Raw genomic sequence first — 20,778 nt, 5'->3', positions numbered from 1 at the left:
TTACCTTCAGTATCTGATCTTGAAGCTTTATACTTCTACAATTTCCTCTCTACAGGGCATCACCCTTCCCCTTGTATGCATTTACAATTACACTTTTCAGCCAATCATCTGGGACAACACACTCATATATAATGTTATTTGTCAGGCCAGTGACTAACCTCACTCTTATATCTCCTGAGGCCTTCAACACTTCAGCAGTCAACCAAGACACACCTGCTGCCTTCCCCACCTGCACCTGCATCCTGCTTATTGCCTCACTCACAGTAGCAGCGTCAATCAAAGGCCAAGGACCAAACACTGGATCTGCTGGCTCCAAACCTTCCTTGTCCCAGTCAAATTTCTCATTCAACAACCACTGTACAAGTGGGTATGGTTATAAGAAGTTAGGGTAAATTATGTAGCCGGTGGCTTAAACGGACTCCCGCAGCAGTGTGTACCATAAGCACACGGCAGTGTGAGTCTGGGACTCATCAGGTAAATAATTTACCACAACTTCTTATAACCATTCTCATTAAATACAGAGATAACTCACCATTCCAGCAGATATGCCTGCACCTCCGTCGGTAGGCAATGGTGGAACCAGTCCATGAAGATGTTGCTGGTGGTCCAAGACTTTTTTTGGTCATCCAGTAGACAGGAAGGAGGTTTTTGTTATGCCGCTTCAGTGTTCTGGGGTTTGTGGACTCATAAATAAACCCAGGCTTAATCTTGTGGCCAGCGGCATTGCCACACAGCAGTAAGGTGCAAAGGTTCTTCGTGGCCTTGAACCCCGATGCCCTCCTTTCCTCCCTTGCAACGAACGTACATTTGGGCATTTTCTTCTGGTAAAGGCCTGTCTCCTCCACATTCCAAACTTGTTCAGGCCTGCATCCTTTCCCTTCAATGATTTTTCTTTGGTTCAGGAGGGAATGCCGCTGCTGCCGTGCGGTTGGTCGACCATGATTCCCCGACATTTTAAGGCTATGCAGAGAGAATCGTTTCCTGAACCTGTCGAACCAACCCTTGCTGGCTGAGAATAAAGGAGGGCTGGTTGGAGCAGGCCGGGGGTCTACTGTACACTGGTGCTAGGGGTCTTGGGATCGACAGGTGCAGTGTTCATCTGATCATACAGTAACTTAGTTTTCGCATGAATTGCATTAGAGTCAGTAAGATTGCTTTTACGATGTTGGTCTTCAATCCACACAAACTGAGCCTTTTCCATCTGTAACGTAACTTTGTCTCTTACTTGCATCACATGCTTGGCTGAGGCTGGAGCAGTGGACTGCAGTGCCTCTCGAATTTTACTCTCATTTTTCTTAATGGAACACACTGTGCTCTCATTCACTTTAAACAATTTTCCCACAGCTGCATAATACATGCCCTCCTTACACTTATCAGGCAACTTGACCTTCTCCTCAAGGGTCATCACCTTCTTCTGGCGCTTAAGGGTGATAAGCTCAGCACTGGCAGAGGCAGCTCGCTCCAGGCCCATAGCGGAGAATAGTATCGCACATGTGGGCGCACAAGTTATAACACTAAAGGGCACTAAAAAACTCACAAAATATGGCAGTTATTCACTCAGCTGTAAAGCACAGTGCTGCAATACCAGCTACTGTAACCTCTGCACACATGATAGCATTATAAGGAACTATAAAGACAGAAAGCTTGATGCTTGCGGGAAGCTGAAATGCTCGCAACGGTGGCTGGGCAGAGAGTGAGACAGAGGTGAGGCTGCAGCTTTGTATGGGGCTGACAGGACTGGGCGTGAGGAAAGAGACCAATGCCGTGAATCAGACCCGATGCTACCATGCGGATTCTGATCCGTAGAATATTTTCATGAAGGACGAACCTGCAAATTTGCGGAGGCATGAATGACAGGCCCCCAGGAGTTACCTATATTTGTTTTTTTACTTTCCTCCCCTGAGAAGTAGAAGCTTGATTAAATCTGTCTTGTCCTCTGGAGAAGACTGTTGCAGTATGTTATTCCTGATTCTTATTTCGCTTTACTCAGCATAACGTAGCAGAAAGTGTTCCTATTTAGTGTTTATTTTGGCATATTGGACTGCTGCTTTTTCATTAACAAATTTATTTCTGCACTTTAAAATGAATGTGTTTATTTGTGCCTTGAATAGTACTGATGAGTTCCAACCATTTTCATACAATGTATCTTACTTTCACATTTCCAGTGCCTGTAGTATTCTAGTGTGGTCTTGCCATGTACTTCTGCTCTCCATATTTACATGTCAACACTGTTCATCTTTATTAACAATTTCTTTAACTCTGTTCATCCTTCCGTATTTAGGTTTCTATCTACCTATCTATCTATCTATTGACCGACACCCTAATCCCGCAAAGGGTGGCCACAGACAAAAACGCCTCCAAGTCGTTCTGCCACCCACCATTTGACTGCCCTCCCCCTAACTCACTCCCCCCTTCCTCATATACCTCTCAACTCCTCCCCTCCACCTATTCCTCGGTCACTCCCTCCCTCCACTTCACCTACATACACCCTCTTAGTCAGTCTTTCATTCTCCATTCTCTCCATATTTAGGTTAACTTTGTGTAAATACAGTAACATTTCATTAATTTAGCCACACTTATGTTTTGTTCTTTGTATTAATATAAAAATCCTGAGTCCACTACAGGGTAACTTATTACTGACATCGTTCAAAATGAAATGGACATATGATAAGGTGAAACGGCAGGAAAGCTTTGAGGCATGAAATTTACAAATGTATTTTCATCTCAATAAACTATCGTTCTATCGTAACTATATTTGTGACAGCTTTAACAAGTCGTGGAAATGTGTCATTCTGAAGATATCAACTATAAAACCACCAGTTTTACATGCAAAACGTGGCAAGCGGCCACCTGCTATGCCAGACTTTCAGGCTGATTCGGCTCCAAAGTCAATACTATTTGTTTGTCCCTACTAACATAACACAATTTAACCTAACTTAACCAAACTTCACTTAATCTACCCTAACCTAACCTGAATGCTTTGGGGACAAGTAAGCTTTGGGTCCAAATTGAGCCACTGCCCTCTGCAGGATGCCACCGCTGGTCATAAACATAACTTTGTATCTATCTATCTATCTATTGCCAGACGCCATAATCCCATAAGGGGTGGTCATTTGACTTTGAGTTATTTGTTTTACGGGGAGTGCTCTCAAGTAATATGTTATTCTTGCAGAATTTGGGTGTCAGGAATGAATTACACAAACACTACTAACATAAATGATATTCCTGTGGCCTCTGGGTGTCATAGGCTATATGAATTCTCAATCATGAAAGATAGGGTGTCATAGGCTATATGAATTCTCAATGATGAAAGATAATCTGTCATAAAATTTCCATCATTTGTTAACGGGTGGTTTCCTGCAGTCTGTCCAAGGTTTCTGCAAGAGACAGTGCTCAGAACTGCTTAAATTCAGTAATGAGAACATTCAGTGTCCATAAGAAGGGTGTAATTCCACAAATATACTGATTCACCTGGCCTGGATACACTCCTCTGCGTGCTGCTCAATTCTGGAGGAGGGAAATGTAGTCCCACATATCGGGCAATCCACCTCCATAGTCCACCTGCTGTGTGAACCTGCCTGAGGGTGATGGCAGGTGGGAAATTAGGAATCACGTGTATTTAGCGTTTAGGCGCGTTGTTGAAGTTTGATTGGTACCCCTAAACACGACCCGGGACTCTCATTGACTCTTATGGTTGCCAGAAATCTAATGTACACTTTTTGTACCCAATGGCCTCTAAGCTTAATAAAAAAAAATAAAAAAAATCTCCTCCTACATTAAAATAACATAAGGATGCTTGAGAAGATTTTGACGAGCCTAGATCCCCCACCACGTTTTTTTTTTTTAGGGGCAACTACTGTATCCATTATATTTTCGTTAACTACATGCAAGATTTTTTTCTCTCTCTTTATATTGATAAGCAGATTCTGGGTAGGTTAGTGCAGCCAAGAAATTTTTGCAGATGGGGAGATACTTTATTGGATTTTATTGTCGATATTTGAATCCGGATTTAAAGCGTTCCAGAATTCCAGAAAGTAAACATTGCCATTTTCTCACTCGTCTGCGTGTGCTAGGTCCCTGGAGTCTCAGTGGTGTTTTCAAGGCCTGTGACCCGGCAATTATTGGAAAACTACTCTCCCTAAGGTTTTACAAGAGTATGGTGGAGCCACAATAATTCTAGCTATCTTCAACAAACCAGTTTCATTGTCTGCTTTGGCTGCAAGTCACCACTCCAAGCGGTTGGAAAAAATAATGGTATGTACCTATTGTACATTCATATATATACGCTTAAAATCATACCAAATCAATTTTCTTGCCTGAAGATGGCTTAAACCATTGGTAATATGGGTAAATGTTCTGTAAATGACCTTGGCGCCTCTTGCTGACCAAGCATGTTCAAAACACACTTTTAATGATTTTGGTCATGCAAAAAACCACCCAAAATAAAATATACCAATAGGTAAGCAAAATTAAATATGATTGGTCACTATTTGGTCAGTATTATACATCGTGACCTAACCTAACCCGCCATGTAGGAAATACGGTCTTGTCCACTTGTAATATTCATTCATTTTTTCATTCATTGCCAGACGCCATGTATCCCAAACGGGGTGGCCAACGGCTTAGAGTTAATTGTTTTACAGGGAGGGGCACTAGTTGTAATATAATGGCAAAAATACTTTCCCAGTATTTGATACACCATGTTTCAAGTATGAGTGTCTTGATTACAAATATATAACTGAAAGTTATGGGTAATGCTCAGGTCAGTTATGGAACATTAACCGTGATGTGTATTGTAACCTATAATTTTATCCTTGGAGTACCGTACAGTGGGCTCGCACAGTGCACTAGTGAATGGGCAGTCCGTGACCTCGTGCACTGTGATTTTGTTTACTGTGAATACATAATCTTATGGGAAAAATAGCATATGGGTGGGATCCCCTCAAACCTTCATATTTTTTTAACCCTAGAGATATAATAAAGGGGAAATTTTAAAAGACATATACTGTACTAAAGATACAGCTAAAACAACAAAAATGTGGTCAGTCACCTTAAAAACAGTAGATGACAGGCCTGATGGACTTAAATAGCAGGGGTTCCAAGGGACAGCAATACACTTAGAGTACCCCTGCTGCACCACCCACCTCACCACGCGTGTTTAACGGTTGCCAGTGTTGTATTATTCCAGGCTTTGGCGATGAAGTTTACAGGTTGTAGAATGTTATATTTCTTCCAGAATGCAGCAACAGTCATTATGGCGGGGGTTGCAGGTATGTCAGGTGAAGCAGGTGTCAGGTGGGGCTGTGGAGGTGGAGGGGGAGGCGGCTGATGAGTCAGGTGGGGCAGTGGAGGTGGAGGGGACAGCGGCGGGCAAGTCAGGGGAGGTGTTGGGGGGAGGATCCTCCATCTCCTCGCTACTGCTCACATTTTCAGCTGTTTCCTTCTTCTCATCTTGTTTGTTTTATTCCTCATCTTGTTATGGACATATTTGCAGTATAACTACTTGGCATTCGCGAAATAACTGTTATTCAAGTGAATGCAAACGTTGTTATAGAAACTGAGTATTAGTTCTAACTTACCATTATTGCAGAAAACATGTCTATCTATCTATCTATTGCCAGATGCCATAATCTCGCACGGGGTGGCCATTTCACTTTGAGTTATTTGTTTTACGGGGAGGGGCACTAACCCTCCACCAACCCACTTGTTGACACATAGGGAGCATGTATAGTTTGGTTATATGGTTACCACCCAGCATTGTAAATGGTTTCCTGGCTTACAGGAAACCATTTGGCTTGTCACTCAATGTTAAAGCCACCTGTAAAGGAAAGAAAAGCAATAAGAAGGGACAGGAAAGATGGTAGAAATAGGAAAAGAGGAGGGAAGGCACAGAAATAGAATGATAGAGGCTAAGGAAGAAGTAGGCAGCACTGCATCAAGTGAGTGGATGATGGTCACCACCACCTACCACAAGAAATCAACCAGCAAAATGGGAGAGGTGTGTTGGGTATGGGCCACCCTTGGTATCACATGCTTGAAGGGGTTTGCATCAAGTGTTGTGAGGTACGGTGTTCATAATTTAAGAACACTAATATAAATCTTTTCAACTCAGTGGCATATTGTTCAGTATATTTGTGGCATTTTCAGGTGGTTTTTATTTACATGAATCGAGACTTCAGACTGGAAGGGTTAGGTTTACCTTACATTACTTCTTCTCAGTACTGGATGTCTATCCTAAGTTGAATTAAATCATTTGGTGGTTGCAAAAATTAAAGGAAAAAGATGTCATCAGATTGAAAAGTTTAAATCCCATTTGTACAGAAACATTTTAAGATTTGTTTCTCTGTATAATATATAAAGGCTCCAGCATGCTTGCATGCATTGGCATCAGCCACCTAATGGTGGCTGTCCACATTGCTTGATCTCTGGCAGCCATTCCCTCTTCAGTCCCTTGTCCCTGAGGTCACACTTTATGACCTTGTTGCAGGTCATTTTAGATCAGCCTCTTGCAACTCTAACCTCAACATTGACACCTCGCATCCTCTACCATTATTGTGTTTACATGTGTTGAAGTAATGCACTGTAATGTGGGAGTTAGAGTATGAGCTGTTGGTAAGGGATATCTTCATGTGGTGGCAACAGTAGTATTCTAGTTATACAAACATCCCACAACTCCCTCCATAACTTCATGCAGTCCACAGGGTTTTCATTCAGAGCAGTTAGGAATGACAGCTATACTTTAAAGGTGATATGAGGCTGCTTACCCATTGTGCAATGCAAATAGTAAAGTCTCATATCACTTGCTGCACATGAAGGGAGGGGAAATTTGTCCAGGGTACTCCTTTATAATCTGAAACATATCCCCAGTGAGATCAAAAATCCATACTCTTAGATCTTCCTATCCTGTGTACAATTGGGATGTGGCTTATTCCCTTTTTCCTTTAATGTGGCCTAAAATTGCCATCTCTCCATCTTGAATGCTGAGCTGTGATAATAGATAAACACTAGATAATGGTGCTAGTCATGAGGAAGTGCCTTGGAAAGTTTGCAGTCATAGCATTGTCCTTTTTTTCCCACTCATCTGTATAAAATAAGCTGCAGAAGGACAAAAATTTTGGCCAAGTTATGGTGAAAGAACTATAGTATGAGGATAAAACGGTATAGTAGTTTACAATGATTGAAGAAAATAATGCAGGTTAGTATTTAGTCTATTGTTACTTTCTTTCCATATTATAAATTCCCAACATGCAGCATTACCATTTGTATTTAACTCTCAAACTTTAGATGTAGTCAGAATTTTTCTGATTTCTCAGCAGAAATGTGAATTGCAGTACCAGGCACAAAATTAGGGTTGCACAATACAGGTATTTGTTTCTCTGTATAATATATAAAGGCTCCAGCATGCTTGCATGCATTGGCATCAGCCACCTAATGGTGGCTGTCCACATTGCTTGATCTCTGGCAGCCATTCCCTCTTCAGTCCCTTGTCCCTGAGGTCACACTTTATGACCTTGTTGCAGGTCATTTTAGATCAGCCTCTTGCAACTCTAACCTCAACATTGACACCTCGCATCCTCTACCATTATTGTGTTTACATGTGTTGAAGTAATGCACTGTAATGTGGGAGTTAGAGTATGAGCTGTTGGTAAGGGATATCTTCATGTGGTGGCAACAGTAGTATTCTAGTTATACAAACATCCCACAACTCCCTCCATAACTTCATGCAGTCCACAGGGTTTTCATTCAGAGCAGTTAGGAATGACAGCTATACTTTAAAGGTGATATGAGGCTGCTTACCCATTGTGCAATGCAAATAGTAAAGTCTCATATCACTTGCTGCACATGAAGGGAGGGGAAATTTGTCCAGGGTACTCCTTTATAATCTGAAACATATCCCCAGTGAGATCAAAAATCCATACTCTTAGATCTTCCTATCCTGTGTACAATTGGGATGTGGCTTATTCCCTTTTTCCTTTAATGTGGCCTAAAATTGCCATCTCTCCATCTTGAATGCTGAGCTGTGATAATAGATAAACACTAGATAATGGTGCTAGTCATGAGGAAGTGCCTTGGAAAGTTTGCAGTCATAGCATTGTCCTTTTTTTCCCACTCATCTGTATAAAATAAGCTGCAGAAGGACAAAAATTTTGGCCAAGTTATGGTGAAAGAACTATAGTATGAGGATAAAACGGTATAGTAGTTTACAATGATTGAAGAAAATAATGCAGGTTAGTATTTAGTCTATTGTTACTTTCTTTCCATATTATAAATTCCCAACATGCAGCATTACCATTTGTATTTAACTCTCAAACTTTAGATGTAGTCAGAATTTTTCTGATTTCTCAGCAGAAATGTGAATTGCAGTACCAGGCACAAAATTAGGGCTGCACAATACAGGTACTTTTAATTTAGGATTCCAGGGGCTTGAAGGGTGAGTGAATGGGAGTGTGGGTCATTCAGTTTGGCAAGGTTGGGGTAGTCTCTCTCTCTCTCTCTCTCTCTCTCTCTCTCTCTCTCTCTCTCTCTCTCTCTCTCTGGCTCTGGATTTTACCTCACCCCATCCTGCAGTGAGAAAGGTTTGGATTATGATGATGATGATGATCTTGTTCATGGCAAGTCAATTATTTAAGTCAGCAGAGTAAGTGTATAGCGTAAGCCATAAGCCATACTAAAGTAAGATTTTTGAATTTTTGTGCAGAGAAGGTGAAGACACAGAGATGAGTTCTGATGAGAGTGACAGCGAGGCGTATGGACCTCCCCTCCCACCTGCCGTGAGGGACAACAGAGGTAATGGTAAGGACATTTTTACTGTAAATTAAGTATGATGCCTGGTGGTCCAGTGGGTTATGATGCTCCAACTGGGTGGAGCCTGTAGAGGTTTCCATTTGAGGAATGGTTAGGGTTTCTTGCATAATGCCACTCACGGGAAAGTGAGGCTGGTCATCCTTGTCTTAAATGTCAGGAATGAGTAGTCTAGCCCTGGGCCCTCATGCTCCTGTTTTTATGGGGCAAGCTCGGATTGGGTGACGAATGAAAAATGCTAAATGAATATGACATCATCTTTTCGCGTTTTCATGGCCTTGCCTATAATGCTACCTTCAGTAATACTATTCAAGTATAAGGCAATAGTTCTGTTACACAAACTTGGCACAGATTTTCATCCGTTTGAAGCTTAGTCATTGTAGCTGAATGGCAGAAGACAGTACAATGGCTGTACATTTTTTCCATGACACTTTTTTGTGACTAGTATCATATTCTAGTGCTAATCTCTTATTGCAGTTCAGTATAGAAGATGGAGAGAATGCAGTTTTAGGCCAACTTTGAGTAAAAACAGTAAACAGTAGTGGCAATTGATCAGGTTCCGATCCTTTTTCATAATGCTCCCTGAGTGTGCCTGGTGCTGTGCTGGACGAGGGTTCTGTCATGACCGTTTTGGGAGGGTATTAAATGTCCCTGCCTCCCCTAACACACAGCATGTAACATATATATGTATGTATGTATATAAAGTAATGTTTTGTGAAAAAATAAACAGTTTTGTTTTAAGTATAGTACATAAATTCTCAAAATTGCCCAAAAACTTCAAAAAATTTCTAGCTTAAGATGGTGTCACATTGGACTAAAAAATGGCCCTTTTTATAAGCCATTAGACAAGATTGCCAAGAGTCAGTGAGAGTTTGCTTGCAGTGACAAATAGCAAACAAGTCTGTCTTGTGGTTTGCTACTGCAGTTAGTACTAAAATGAGCTTAATATCAGTTTTGTAACTGTGATTAAAAGAATCTATTAGAGCACAAGGAAGTACTGATTGAAAGTACTGTACTGTATTGTTGAAATAAAGTTTGAATTGTACGCTTCTTAATGATTATTAATTTTATTTGGTATCATAAAATCATTATTTTGACTCCCTGATGATTAGCCATGGACAGCATTTGTAAACACACTTCACCATAACCTGTTTATCATCATCTGAAAATAGTACTGGTAATTTTATTGTTTGGATGGTAGAAGCACAGCACCATTTTGCAGAACCGCAAGACAATCTATTAGAGCTTCTGACACTGTAGAAGCCATGAAAATCTCCATCTGCCTTGGTTGTTAGGCAGCATGGTACAGATCTTGCCATTCACCAGTGTGATAACCTCTTTGCTTTGCTAGCTGCTTCAGCACACAGAAACGGCAGACATATTAGGCCAATGCCGTGTTTGAGGGTAATAATACTCTAATGATCATCAAGTAAGAGATGCTTGTATGTATGTATCCATCCATATATCCATCTATAGCCAGATGCTATAAACCTGTAAAAGGTGGCTGTTTGTCTTCAAGTTAGTTGTTTTACGGGGAAGGGCTCTAACCCTTTGCCAACCTACTTGTTGACACATAGGGAACACATATGGGTTGGTTATATGGTTACCACCCAGCATCATAAATAGTTTCCTGGCAGACAGGAAACCATTAGGCTTGTCACTCAGTGTAAAGCCACCTGAAAAGGAGAGTAAAAAAAAAGTAACAAGAAAGATGGGAACAATAGGAAGAGAGGAGGGCAGACACAGAAAAAGAGTGATAAAGGTGAAGGAAGAAGTAGTTTGCATTACATCAAGTGACTGAATGATGGTTGCAACTACCTACCATTGTTTTATGTACAGTATAATGTACTGTAGTAAATAAATACTGTACTGTAGAGTAAATATTTGCAGTGTTTTGCAACCACAGAATGTAACCCCCCCTCATTTACCTTTAATTTTAATGGGATAATTATGTTTAAATTTCACAAAATTCACATTACGCATCTATTTAAAAATCACAGTCCTTGCGTAAGTTGAGAGGTCACGTACTGCACTGTCATGCAGCAACTTTTTTATGTCCATGCTTTTTTCCCTATTCCTTATCAGTGCTCTCAGTGAACCAGCAACCATTCTTCCCTGCTGTACCCTTTCATGCACTTCATTCTCTAAACTTTTCTTTCCATACGACCCTTTTTGATGCAGCGGCAAATATTAACTGAGCTCTAATTACAGATCACTGTGACCCTGCCTCCAACAGTGAAAGTGAAAATTCGGATGCTTTTATGCCAGAACTCCCTCCACATCTTGTGAAAACAGCAGGCAGGGAGCAACACACCAGTAATATAAAAAGTGATAAAAGTGACTTACAAAAAAGTTCACACAAGGAAAAGTTGCAGGACTGTGCCAGTGAAGACAGTGAACAAGGTCATTCAAATCAGTCACAGAAAAATAGTCACAGAACAGACCACAGTAAAGGTAAAGGCAAGCAAAATTTAGAGAGTGAGGATGATGATGATGTGTACGTACCAGCTCTGCCACCACATTTGCTGCATAGGAAGCCAAGTACAAAAGGTGATTGCAGAACAGACCTCAGTAAAATTAAAAGCAAAGACCAACAAAATTCAGGGGTTAAACGACCAGCAGAATCCGATAGTGAGGACGATGATGATATGTATGGACCAGCATTACCCCCACATTTGCTGCACAAGAAAACCAGTGGGTCTGAAAGCAGGAGAAATATTATTGGACCCTCACTGCCTTCTGGTTTTGTGCCCCCTAAGGAAGCACCAACCATACAGGAAGGAAACCAGAGTGAGGAGGAAGAGGAGGAGGAGCAAGGGCCAGTGATCGGACCAGCTCCACCTTCAGAGAAATTCAATGAAGAGGAGCACAGAATTCGAGAGTTGGAACGTCGAGCAAGGAAGATGAAGGAGAAGCTGGAAGGAAAGAATGTAGTAAGATGGTTGTATGGGTTTTGTTTAACCTTGTATCTTATTTTCTCATGTATGGTTTTTCTTCCAGTCCTTTCACAGGTATAGTACTGTGTATGAATATCATCATCATCACCACCACCACCACCACCACCACCACCACCACCACCACCACCACCACCACCACCACCACCACCACCACCATCATCATCATCATCATCATCATCATCATCATCATCATCATCATCATCCTGACCTCTCTTCCCACGTACAGATAGGGTAAGTTTAAGTCAAGAGAGCAAGAGAAAATCTGATTGAAGGAGAACCAATAAAAGTCAGCCCAAGTAAATGGCCCACACACTCATTCACTCACAGTTCAAGCCCCAGAAATTTTGACTACACCACACAGGCATAAATATCCACATGTATACACTTTACATATTACTGAGTCATAGTGCCATTCACTGTATATGGATTGTGTACACTGAATTTCTTTGCATTTAGATGGCACAGTTTATCGTCATTTACTCATTAACCCCAGAAGGACAGGTGTAAAAATTAGTATTCTCATTCTGGCACTGGAGGGGAACATACACATGGTGGCAGCACTGTGCATCCTGAGTGATTTCCCTACAACTCATCATGAGAAGAACCCTGGTCTGACTCAAGTGAGGCACTGTCAACCACAAGGGGACACCAGATCCCAACGTAGCCTATGTACTGTATCGTACATGTGGCACAGCCCTACAGAAGCAGTTGCTTACCCATGGTCAGTGAGTCTGCGGGTTAAGTAGCAACAACAACAACAACAACATTGGTTTATAATAGTCAGGGAGGTATCCTGCAGAGTGTTGCATCTTACCATTAACCAGTTCAATACAGTAACATCATAAATTTGTTCTTCTTAACTACATTCATTTTCATTTTCATTTTTAGAGGCTCCACCATGCTTGCATGCATTGGCCTCAGTCAGCTAATGGCAGCCCTCCATGCTGGTTGATCTCTAGCAGCCTCCCTGTTCAGTCCCTTATCCCTGAGGTCATGCTTAGTGACTTCATCCCAGGTCTTTTTCGGTCTACCACTCGCAGCTCCACCCCTAACATTAACACTTCTCACTTTCTGCACCCAGTTGTCATCCCGCATCCTCTTCACATGCCCAAACCACCACAATCTACTCCTCCTCATCACAGCACCAATACACCTCTTAACTCCTCCATTGTAAACCTAACCCTCCCCCCCCATGCCTCGCACTGAAGGACTCATTGCACATCTACCTAACCATTGCCATTTCTGTACATTTGAGCCTGCGAATATCCTTTTCCTTTACTGCTTAGATCTAACTGCCATACAGCATTGCACTCCTAACACATGCCACGTACAAAGATCGTTGGTAACCTACAGACACTTTTAATCAGATGAGGAGTAACTTTCAAACAAGAGGTATTAGTTACAGCCATCATTAAGTTCTTCAGTACAAGAGGTCTTTCCTAACTTTAATAAGCTCATTGAGAGGTAAGACTAATAAAAGATGTCATGTACTAGTGGTAGCAGTGGAAGCCCTGACTCATCTAGAATGTGAACAAGATGGGCTACAGACTGAAATTGCCCTTCTCTGGCAGTTCACCATTCTTTCAGAGGATAGGGAATGCTCTGAGGGACATTTATGTAGCCAGATACAGTATACCGGTATTGGTGTATCTGATATATCTGTGTTATGTACTGAAAGAATTAAAGGGGTAAATGTTAAAAGAGAAACACCTGAAATATACAGTACAATGTTTAGTTGATATGGTATATAATTCATCTATAAAGAAATCAAAATATGCAGATGGTTAGTAGTGTTAGGTGGAGCCAGGTTTGTGGGAGCTTGAATGATGCAATAATGAATGTTTGGGCCTTTATGCTGGGCATGCTGTTGATAGTTTTCCTGCTTTCTTACATTCTCTTTCCTTGTTTGAACTCTACTTCACCCCATCGTAATGTGGAGAAAACAAGGTCATGATGATGATGATGCTGGTGATTGACACTGATAGTGATGCTGATATACAGTATGTCTTCATTGTGTGTCTATGTCAAGGATGCATTCCAGAATATCACCACTTTTTTTTCTTAAAATACATATTGTAAACTGAATTAAATTACCAAATGAGATTTATAGTCAGCATCAAAAGTTTATTTGGTGATGTTTTTGTAATTAACTATGAATTTTATTGAAAAAATGTACTTAGCTCTGAATTTATTTGAAAAAAATAAAAAGGATCTGAGCCAACCACAAGACTAAGTTTATTGTAGTGAATTATGTTGAGTCATCCAGCAGTTGGTTGATTAAAGCACCATTTAGAGGTAATGGCTTTATTTTCTTAGAGGTAATGTTTTGCCTGCTTTAGAGATTCATTCGACACTTGTCATCTCTTCGAAATCCCTGACCCAACATCCAGTACTGTTCACTGAAGCTTGATTACAGTGGGTGAGAGGATGCGGGGGGAAGGGGTGGGGCAGGCAAGGGATGTTGGGTACAGTAGTCACATCTACCTATGTGGGCAAATGTGTATGTGTGAACATTTTGGCAAAGGTGACTGGTGTATGAAGAAGCCATGAAGTGGGTGAATATTACCTCAAAGAAAAAGTTTCTTACCTCTAAATCGTGCTTTAATTAATCAGCTTGTCGGCCATACCACCTGTAACAATAAATTCATCAGGTACTTTGTTGTAGAGTGGAAAGTAACACTAATTTTTCCACAGGATGGTGGTAAACCATTGGTGCGAGAGTCCTGGATGTTGGAGCTGCCTGAAGACAAGCCCAATTTTTGTGGTCTGGGTCCCCGGCAGTTCCTTCGCAAGACACCTGCTGAGAAGGGTGACCGATCAATGTGGACAGACACTCCTGCTGACAAGGCAAGGAAGGCTCAGGTATGGGGCTGTTTAATCTGTTTGTCATTTACCAGATGCCTTAATACCAGAAGGAGTGGCTGTGAACAGATTGCCTCCATGTCACCCTGCCCTGTGCTATCACATTGCCCTTCCTCCACCTCACACCACACTAATAAGTAATGGTATATCTCTTCACACCATCCCTTCACCTTACCTTTGGTTTCCTACTCACCCCCCCTGCTCCCTCCACCTCATTCATATACATTCTTCCAGTCATTGTTTCATCCTCCATCCTCTCCACATGGCCAGACCCTCTCAAAGCACCAGTACCGTATTTCTCAACACTTTCAGCCACATCCACATGAACACCACAAGACTCCTTTACTTCCTCATTTGTCTGTCTTTCTCCTCGTAACCCCTCCTGCTGCTATCTGGTAACTTATTGCCTCTGGTCTCACTCTTGACCTGTGTCCTTCCAACAGAGTCCAAGCTTCACTTCCATATGATAAAGTGGAGATCATTGTTATACAACTACTTCTTAACTTCATGCGTACTTCCTCTTCCTTATCACTGCCTTCATCTGTAATCTTTCTTTCATGTCAGTCTCCAAATTCCATCCTTGCTCATCTATCTATCTATCTATCTTTATCTATCTAGTACCAGAAGACACCTTAGTCCCATAAAGGGTGGCCACAGACAAATCACCTCCATGTTGCCCTGTCCTAGGCCATTTGGTTGTCCTCTCTCCAACTCACACCTCCAGCTTTCTCATATATCTGTTCATTCTGTCACACTACCCCTGTATTTTTAGGTCTCTCTCTCTCTCTCTCTCTCTCTCTCTCTCTCTCTCTCTCTCTCTCTCTCTCTCTCTCTCTCTCTCTCTCTCACACACACACACACACACAGAAGAACTCTCTCTCTCTCTCTCTCTCTCTCTCTCTCTCTCTCTCTCTCTCTCTCTCTCACACACACACACACACACACACACACACACACACACAGAAGAAGAAGAAAGAGAATGAATGTGTTTGTGTGTGTGTCATTGTGTAAGAGAGAGAGCATGAACAGAAGAGAAAGAGAGAGAGAGTTTCTTAGTTTACCGCACTTCCAGATGAGAACACACGAAGAGGAAGAAACCCCTGAGACAGTAGCCAGCAGCCGGCGAGATGATGAGCTGACGGTGGCTGTGGACGAGTATAACAAGAGCAAGAGAGCCAAGCCACTCATTGACCAGCACCAGAAGAAGATCAAGGTATGGTAGTGAGAGAGAACTTTATATCATTTGTTTATTTATCTATCCATCCATCCATTTATTTATTCATTTATTTATTTATCTTTATTTATTCATATTCTTACCTCAGTTAATGCTGCCAGTGTAGTGAAATCATAGCACAGCCAGAATATTGGAACAAGAGAGCAGGCACTTACTAACCTGCACCATAAGAAGGTAAACATAGTCTTTTTTTTTTTTTTTTTCCCCCAGAGAGGATTAAGGTACAGTATACAGATTATTTTACATTTTATTTTATTCTCATTTTGCTTCCAGGTTAGTGAAACAAATCCACAGCCCAATGATTGGCACCATGTCAGGTGGTTAATATCTGATGCTGCCACATCTTTTAACCCCACAGTGGCGAGGTGGCTGTGAGGCCTCGGTTTTAGGTGTTTTGATTGACCACTCGTGAGTTTTGGGCTACAAAGAAATTCAAACTTACTGTTGACTTTGATAATTTTTGTAGTAGTAGCATAAATTGCATTTTGAATAGATAAATATAATATGACATAATATGAGATATTTTTTAATGTTATGCTTAGATTTTGCCATAAGTAAAGAATATAATAAGCAATATTTTGAACATTGTGAAAGGATGGATCATCGTTGGTACTGGTCTTCTTTACTGGTAAGTCAAAGTATAACATTATTCTAATACAGTACTATGAAAATCATCAGTGTCAGTATTTTGAAATTTCCTCTAGCTCAAAGCTCACAAGTACTGTAGTCAGATGACGCCTCTATCACTTGCTCGTTTTCCTCTCGTTTGTGGTTGAAATAGTGAGTAGCTAATCAGATCTTGTTTACAGTCCCAGCCGACTGGCCTAAATAATAGGGTTTCCATGTTGTCATTTTTCAAGCCAAATATCTCAAAATTGGCCTTTTAAAAACTGTTTGGCCTCAAATTTTTCTGTTTGGTAGCAGTGGTTCGTGGTTTGTACTCGGGAATTATTCACCAATTGTGAGACTTTAGTCGCCAAAATAAAGGTTGAAATATTTTTATTTTTCCTACCAACTGCAAATCTGCCAAACATAAACCCGCCAAAAAGGAGGGCTTACTGTATACCCCATTTTCTCTAACTTGGCATAAAATTATTACCTCTCCATCTTGAATGGTCAGTTGTAATTAGAGATTAACACTGGAATCTGATTGCAGTCACAAAGAATTCCTATGGAAAGGTGTAGAGACAAATTACTGTCTCATTCTACCACTGACCGAAGTTGCAAAAGGACAAAATTCTGAGTCAGGTTAGAGTGAAAAGAGCATATCTTGTTCTTGCTCCTGCCAGATGATTTCTGCAACTTAGGAAGGCCTCTGGTATCACAGGGTTTTTTTTTTTTACTAAGATTACATCTGACCCATCCAGTTCAAGAAATGTATCCTAATGTATGTATGTATGTGTCAGTGAAGGCTGTATCTTACCTTTTAATTCAAAAATTTCTCTAAAGCTGGATAAAAATGCATGGTATTTGTAAGCATAAAATCAAAAGTATATGGTTGGAAAGAAGGGGTAGGACTGAGAATATTTAAGCTACTGTAGATTCATATTGTATTGTTTATAAAGGCATCAACAACATGCTTGCATGCATCAGCCGTAGTCACCTAATGGCACACTCCATGCTGCATGATCTCTGGCAGCCTCCCTATTCAGTCCCTTTTCCCTGAGGGGTCCTTGTACAACCTCATTCCACTTTTTTTTTTTTTTTTTTTTCGCAGCCCCACCCCTGATGTTCACACTTCTTGCCTTCTACATCCAGTTATCATCCTCTATCCTCTCAATATACCCAGACCACCTCAATCTACCCTCCTCATTACAACATCACTATGCTCCAGTCCCATCCTTCCTCTCAACTCTTCAATCATAATCCTAGCCCACCTCCCCAGGCCTTGCATTGAAGGTCGCACTACACATCCGTCTAATCATTGTTGTTTCTGTACATCTGAGCCTGTAAATTTCCTATCCCAGTACTGCCCAGTTCTCAGTATCATGCAGCATTACACTGCTAACACATGCTGCATACAAAGATCCCTTAGCATGGAGGGAGAACCCTCTCAGTGTTAGGAGAGGGAACAGCTCCTGAACTTCCTCCAGTCACTTCTTACCCAAGCCACAGAGCTAGCTCCAGCCCCACCTCCAGCACATAACATGTCCCCCAAATAATAGAACACAGTCCAGAGACTTTCCAGCAATGTCAGTCCTTTCACGCATTACAATCTTTACATGCCCTTCCTGACACACCACACACACATAATCAGCATTATGTCACAGTCTGCTCTCTAATACTACTGGATCTCTTATGCATCCACTTATCACAAACAGCGCTTATAATGGAATTGCTTCCCACACCCTTGTGGCAAAGTGCACATGGCCACTGTCCTTCTGCTTTGACAGTACTGCCACCAGCCCTAGATATCAGCACTTTTGTTTTATTTGCATTTACTCTCAGATCATTGTGCCCCATTCTGTCTCTCCATTTCCTAAATCTTTCCACTGCCTCCCTGGCATTCTGTGCAGTCAACACCAAATCATCGGCATACAACATCTCCCATGGAAGTCCATTTCTGAAGTCTCATGAGAGAGCTTCAAGCATCATAACCATCGGTGAGGGGCTCAAAACTGACCCCTTATGCATGCCAAGATTCACGGAAAACTCATCACTCAGATCACCATTCACATTCACCAGGGTGCGAGCACCCACATACATAGCCATAAGTCACCATTCCTCAATCACAAGCATTCACATTGCCCAATTCTCCACTTCCCTAGGGACTCCGTTGAAGGCCTTCTTCAAATCACCAAAAACAAAGTACAGATCCCTTTTCTTTCCTACACATTTTCTTGAAGCTGTTGAGCAGTGAATGTAGCATCAGTGATCCCTTTGCCTGGCATAAACCTAAACTGCATCACATCAGTATTCGCTTTTTCCCTAATCGTCCCTTCCAAGACTGTCCATTACTGTCCTTTCATTACCTGGTACATATTATGCCTCAATAATTTCTTCTTTCCAGGGCATCACCTGTACCCTTGTACATACAGTATTTACAGTCACATTGTTTAGCCAGTCATCTGGGACAACACATAATTGAATTTATCAAATCAATAATATTAACCCCACTCCCATATCTCCTGAGGTCTTCAGCATTTCAGCAGTCAACCCAGACACACCCGTCACCCTCCCCACCTGCATCCTGCCTGTTGCCCTGCTCACAGTGGCAGCGTCAATTAACAGCCAAGGGCCAAACACTGGATCTTCTGACTCCAAACCTTGCCTGTTCCAGTCAAACTCCCCATTCAGCAACCGGCTATAATGCTGCCTCGAGGCATCTTTTATTTCCTTACTGTTCACCACCACCTTTCCTTCATCATTCTTCACATAGCCTACTGCTTGTCTATGATATCCTTGTTTTCCCCCTCTTCATCTGATGCCCCACTTTAAATACCACTTTCTTTTCAGATCTATTTAGGTTATCCAGTAAAAGTCTTTGAAACTCAGACTTTGCCCTGTTTACCTCCTTTCTAGCCCAACACATGGCAGCCAAGTATTTCTCTCTCATACCACCCTTTTTCCATTCTCGGAAATGCCTTTTCCCTTTAACTGCAGCTTCTACACCCTCATCCCACCACTATGTTACCTTCTGTCTTGGGGGGCCCCTTGTTCATCCACACACTGAATCAGTAATTCTCAGGAGATTGTTCTAAGAGCTCTGTGCTGTTCAACATTTCCATCAACAGCTCCCTGATCAGCTACCACTCTACCCATCTCACTATAGAAGGCATCCCTCACTGCTTGATTTTTCAACTTCCATATCTTCCTCCTGGGTGCATAGGTCCTCTTCTTCACTACCTTCTCCTTAAGCACCATGTCACAAATCAGTAATTTGTGTTGCTGCACACACACATCACTCTCTATAACTTTAACATCTCTCACCAGCCTCCTATCAGCCCTCCTGACCAGGAAGTAGCCATTCTGATTACTGTTTCCCTCAGACTTACAATATCAACCTGCTCTCTCTTTTCTTAAAATGCATGTTACACATAATTGTGTTCATTGCCTCCCCAAAGTCGAGTATCCTTTCCCCTTCCACATTCCTCTTACCATTATGCATCCACCATATACCCCTACTTATCCTTGAGCTGCTTCACCCACATGACCATTTGTCCCCTCCCAAAACTATGATTGGGGTTGAGAAGATCCTGTTGAATTTTCCTCATGAGTATTTGCACTATATATATGTAATTTTGTGCAAAGGAGTGTTTGTCCAGTGTTTGGCACCTATTTTTTAACTTGACAGCCATTGGATTGTCTCTGCCAGATAGGTGGGTATGAAGTTATGTGTGGAATGTTTTTTAAGCCATCAGGTGGAGCCAGAATTTTGGAGGTTCCAGTGGTGAGTGAATGGGAGTGTGGCTTGGTTAGTATCTCATTCTTTTTATTTTTTTTTTTTTTCCCCTCATACCACCTTGGAGTAGGAAAGGAGATCTGGATGATGATTTTTAGAATGCAGATGTTTAGTGCGTACTAGTTTGTACTGACCATGTTAACCTTTTCCTATTAACATCTGCAATATATGTAATTTCAGAAGAAGGAGTTGGAATCCGGACCCAAGGAACGGAGGCCATTCAGCCGAGAGGAGGACCTGAATGTGAATAAATTTGATGAGGCACAGAAGAGCAACATCCTGAAGAAGGCTCGACAACTTAATGACAGATTCTCGGCTGGCAACAGAAAGTTTTTATAAATCTACAGTACTTTTTACTCTTTTGTTGTAAAATTAGTGTTCAGTGTTTACATGAAGAAAATACAAAATGGCTGTAAACTTTGTAGTAAAATATTGTGTGGAAATGGATTCTGCTTTCTTTCATGTCTTGTTTCTTAATAATAAAATATAACTAAGTGTTTGAAGCTTAGTGTTAATATCTT

General features: G+C 41.4%; 2 protein-coding genes across 3 annotated transcripts in view; one reads left to right on the top strand and one right to left on the bottom strand.

Moving 5' to 3' along the window:
- The window catches only part of LOC145394960 (uncharacterized), a 28,758-nt gene extending 25,204 nt beyond the window's left edge, over positions 1-3,554 (bottom strand). Inside the window, exons 1-4 of the mRNA XM_080268712.1 lie at positions 3,472-3,554; positions 1,734-1,828; positions 1,226-1,524; positions 556-1,064 (exon numbers count right to left, since the gene is read on the bottom strand). Coding sequence (XP_080124838.1) covers positions 556-1,064; positions 1,226-1,524; positions 1,734-1,828; positions 3,472-3,554 — 986 coding nt within the window. The remainder of the gene's footprint in view (positions 1-555; positions 1,065-1,225; positions 1,525-1,733; positions 1,829-3,471) is intronic.
- A 507-nt stretch (positions 3,555-4,061) lies between these two features.
- On the top strand, positions 4,062-20,742 carry LOC145395288 (GPALPP motifs-containing protein 1). 2 transcript variants are annotated; one of them, XM_080268968.1, is made up of 6 exons: positions 4,062-4,254; positions 8,699-8,793; positions 11,014-11,735; positions 14,454-14,621; positions 15,694-15,834; positions 20,438-20,742. In XM_080268968.1, the coding sequence occupies exons 2-6, from the start codon at positions 8,718-8,720 to the stop codon at positions 20,594-20,596; spliced, it is 1,266 nt and encodes a 421-aa protein (XP_080125094.1). In that variant the 5' UTR covers positions 4,062-4,254; positions 8,699-8,717; the 3' UTR covers positions 20,597-20,742. The 2 variants fall into 2 exon arrangements, with proteins under 2 accessions (XP_080125094.1, XP_080125096.1); XM_080268970.1 differs by lacking the exon at positions 8,699-8,793.
- Positions 20,743-20,778: the final 36 nt, after the last annotated feature.

The sequence above is a fragment of the Coenobita brevimanus genome, chromosome 4 (assembly GCF_032717465.1).
Source record: "Coenobita brevimanus isolate Jiangsu-jjx chromosome 4, ASM3271746v2, whole genome shotgun sequence".
Lineage (NCBI taxonomy): Eukaryota > Metazoa > Arthropoda > Malacostraca > Decapoda > Coenobitidae > Coenobita > Coenobita brevimanus.
The sequence above is the reverse complement of the archived record's forward strand: the minus strand, read 5'-3'. Positions and strand labels throughout refer to the sequence as shown.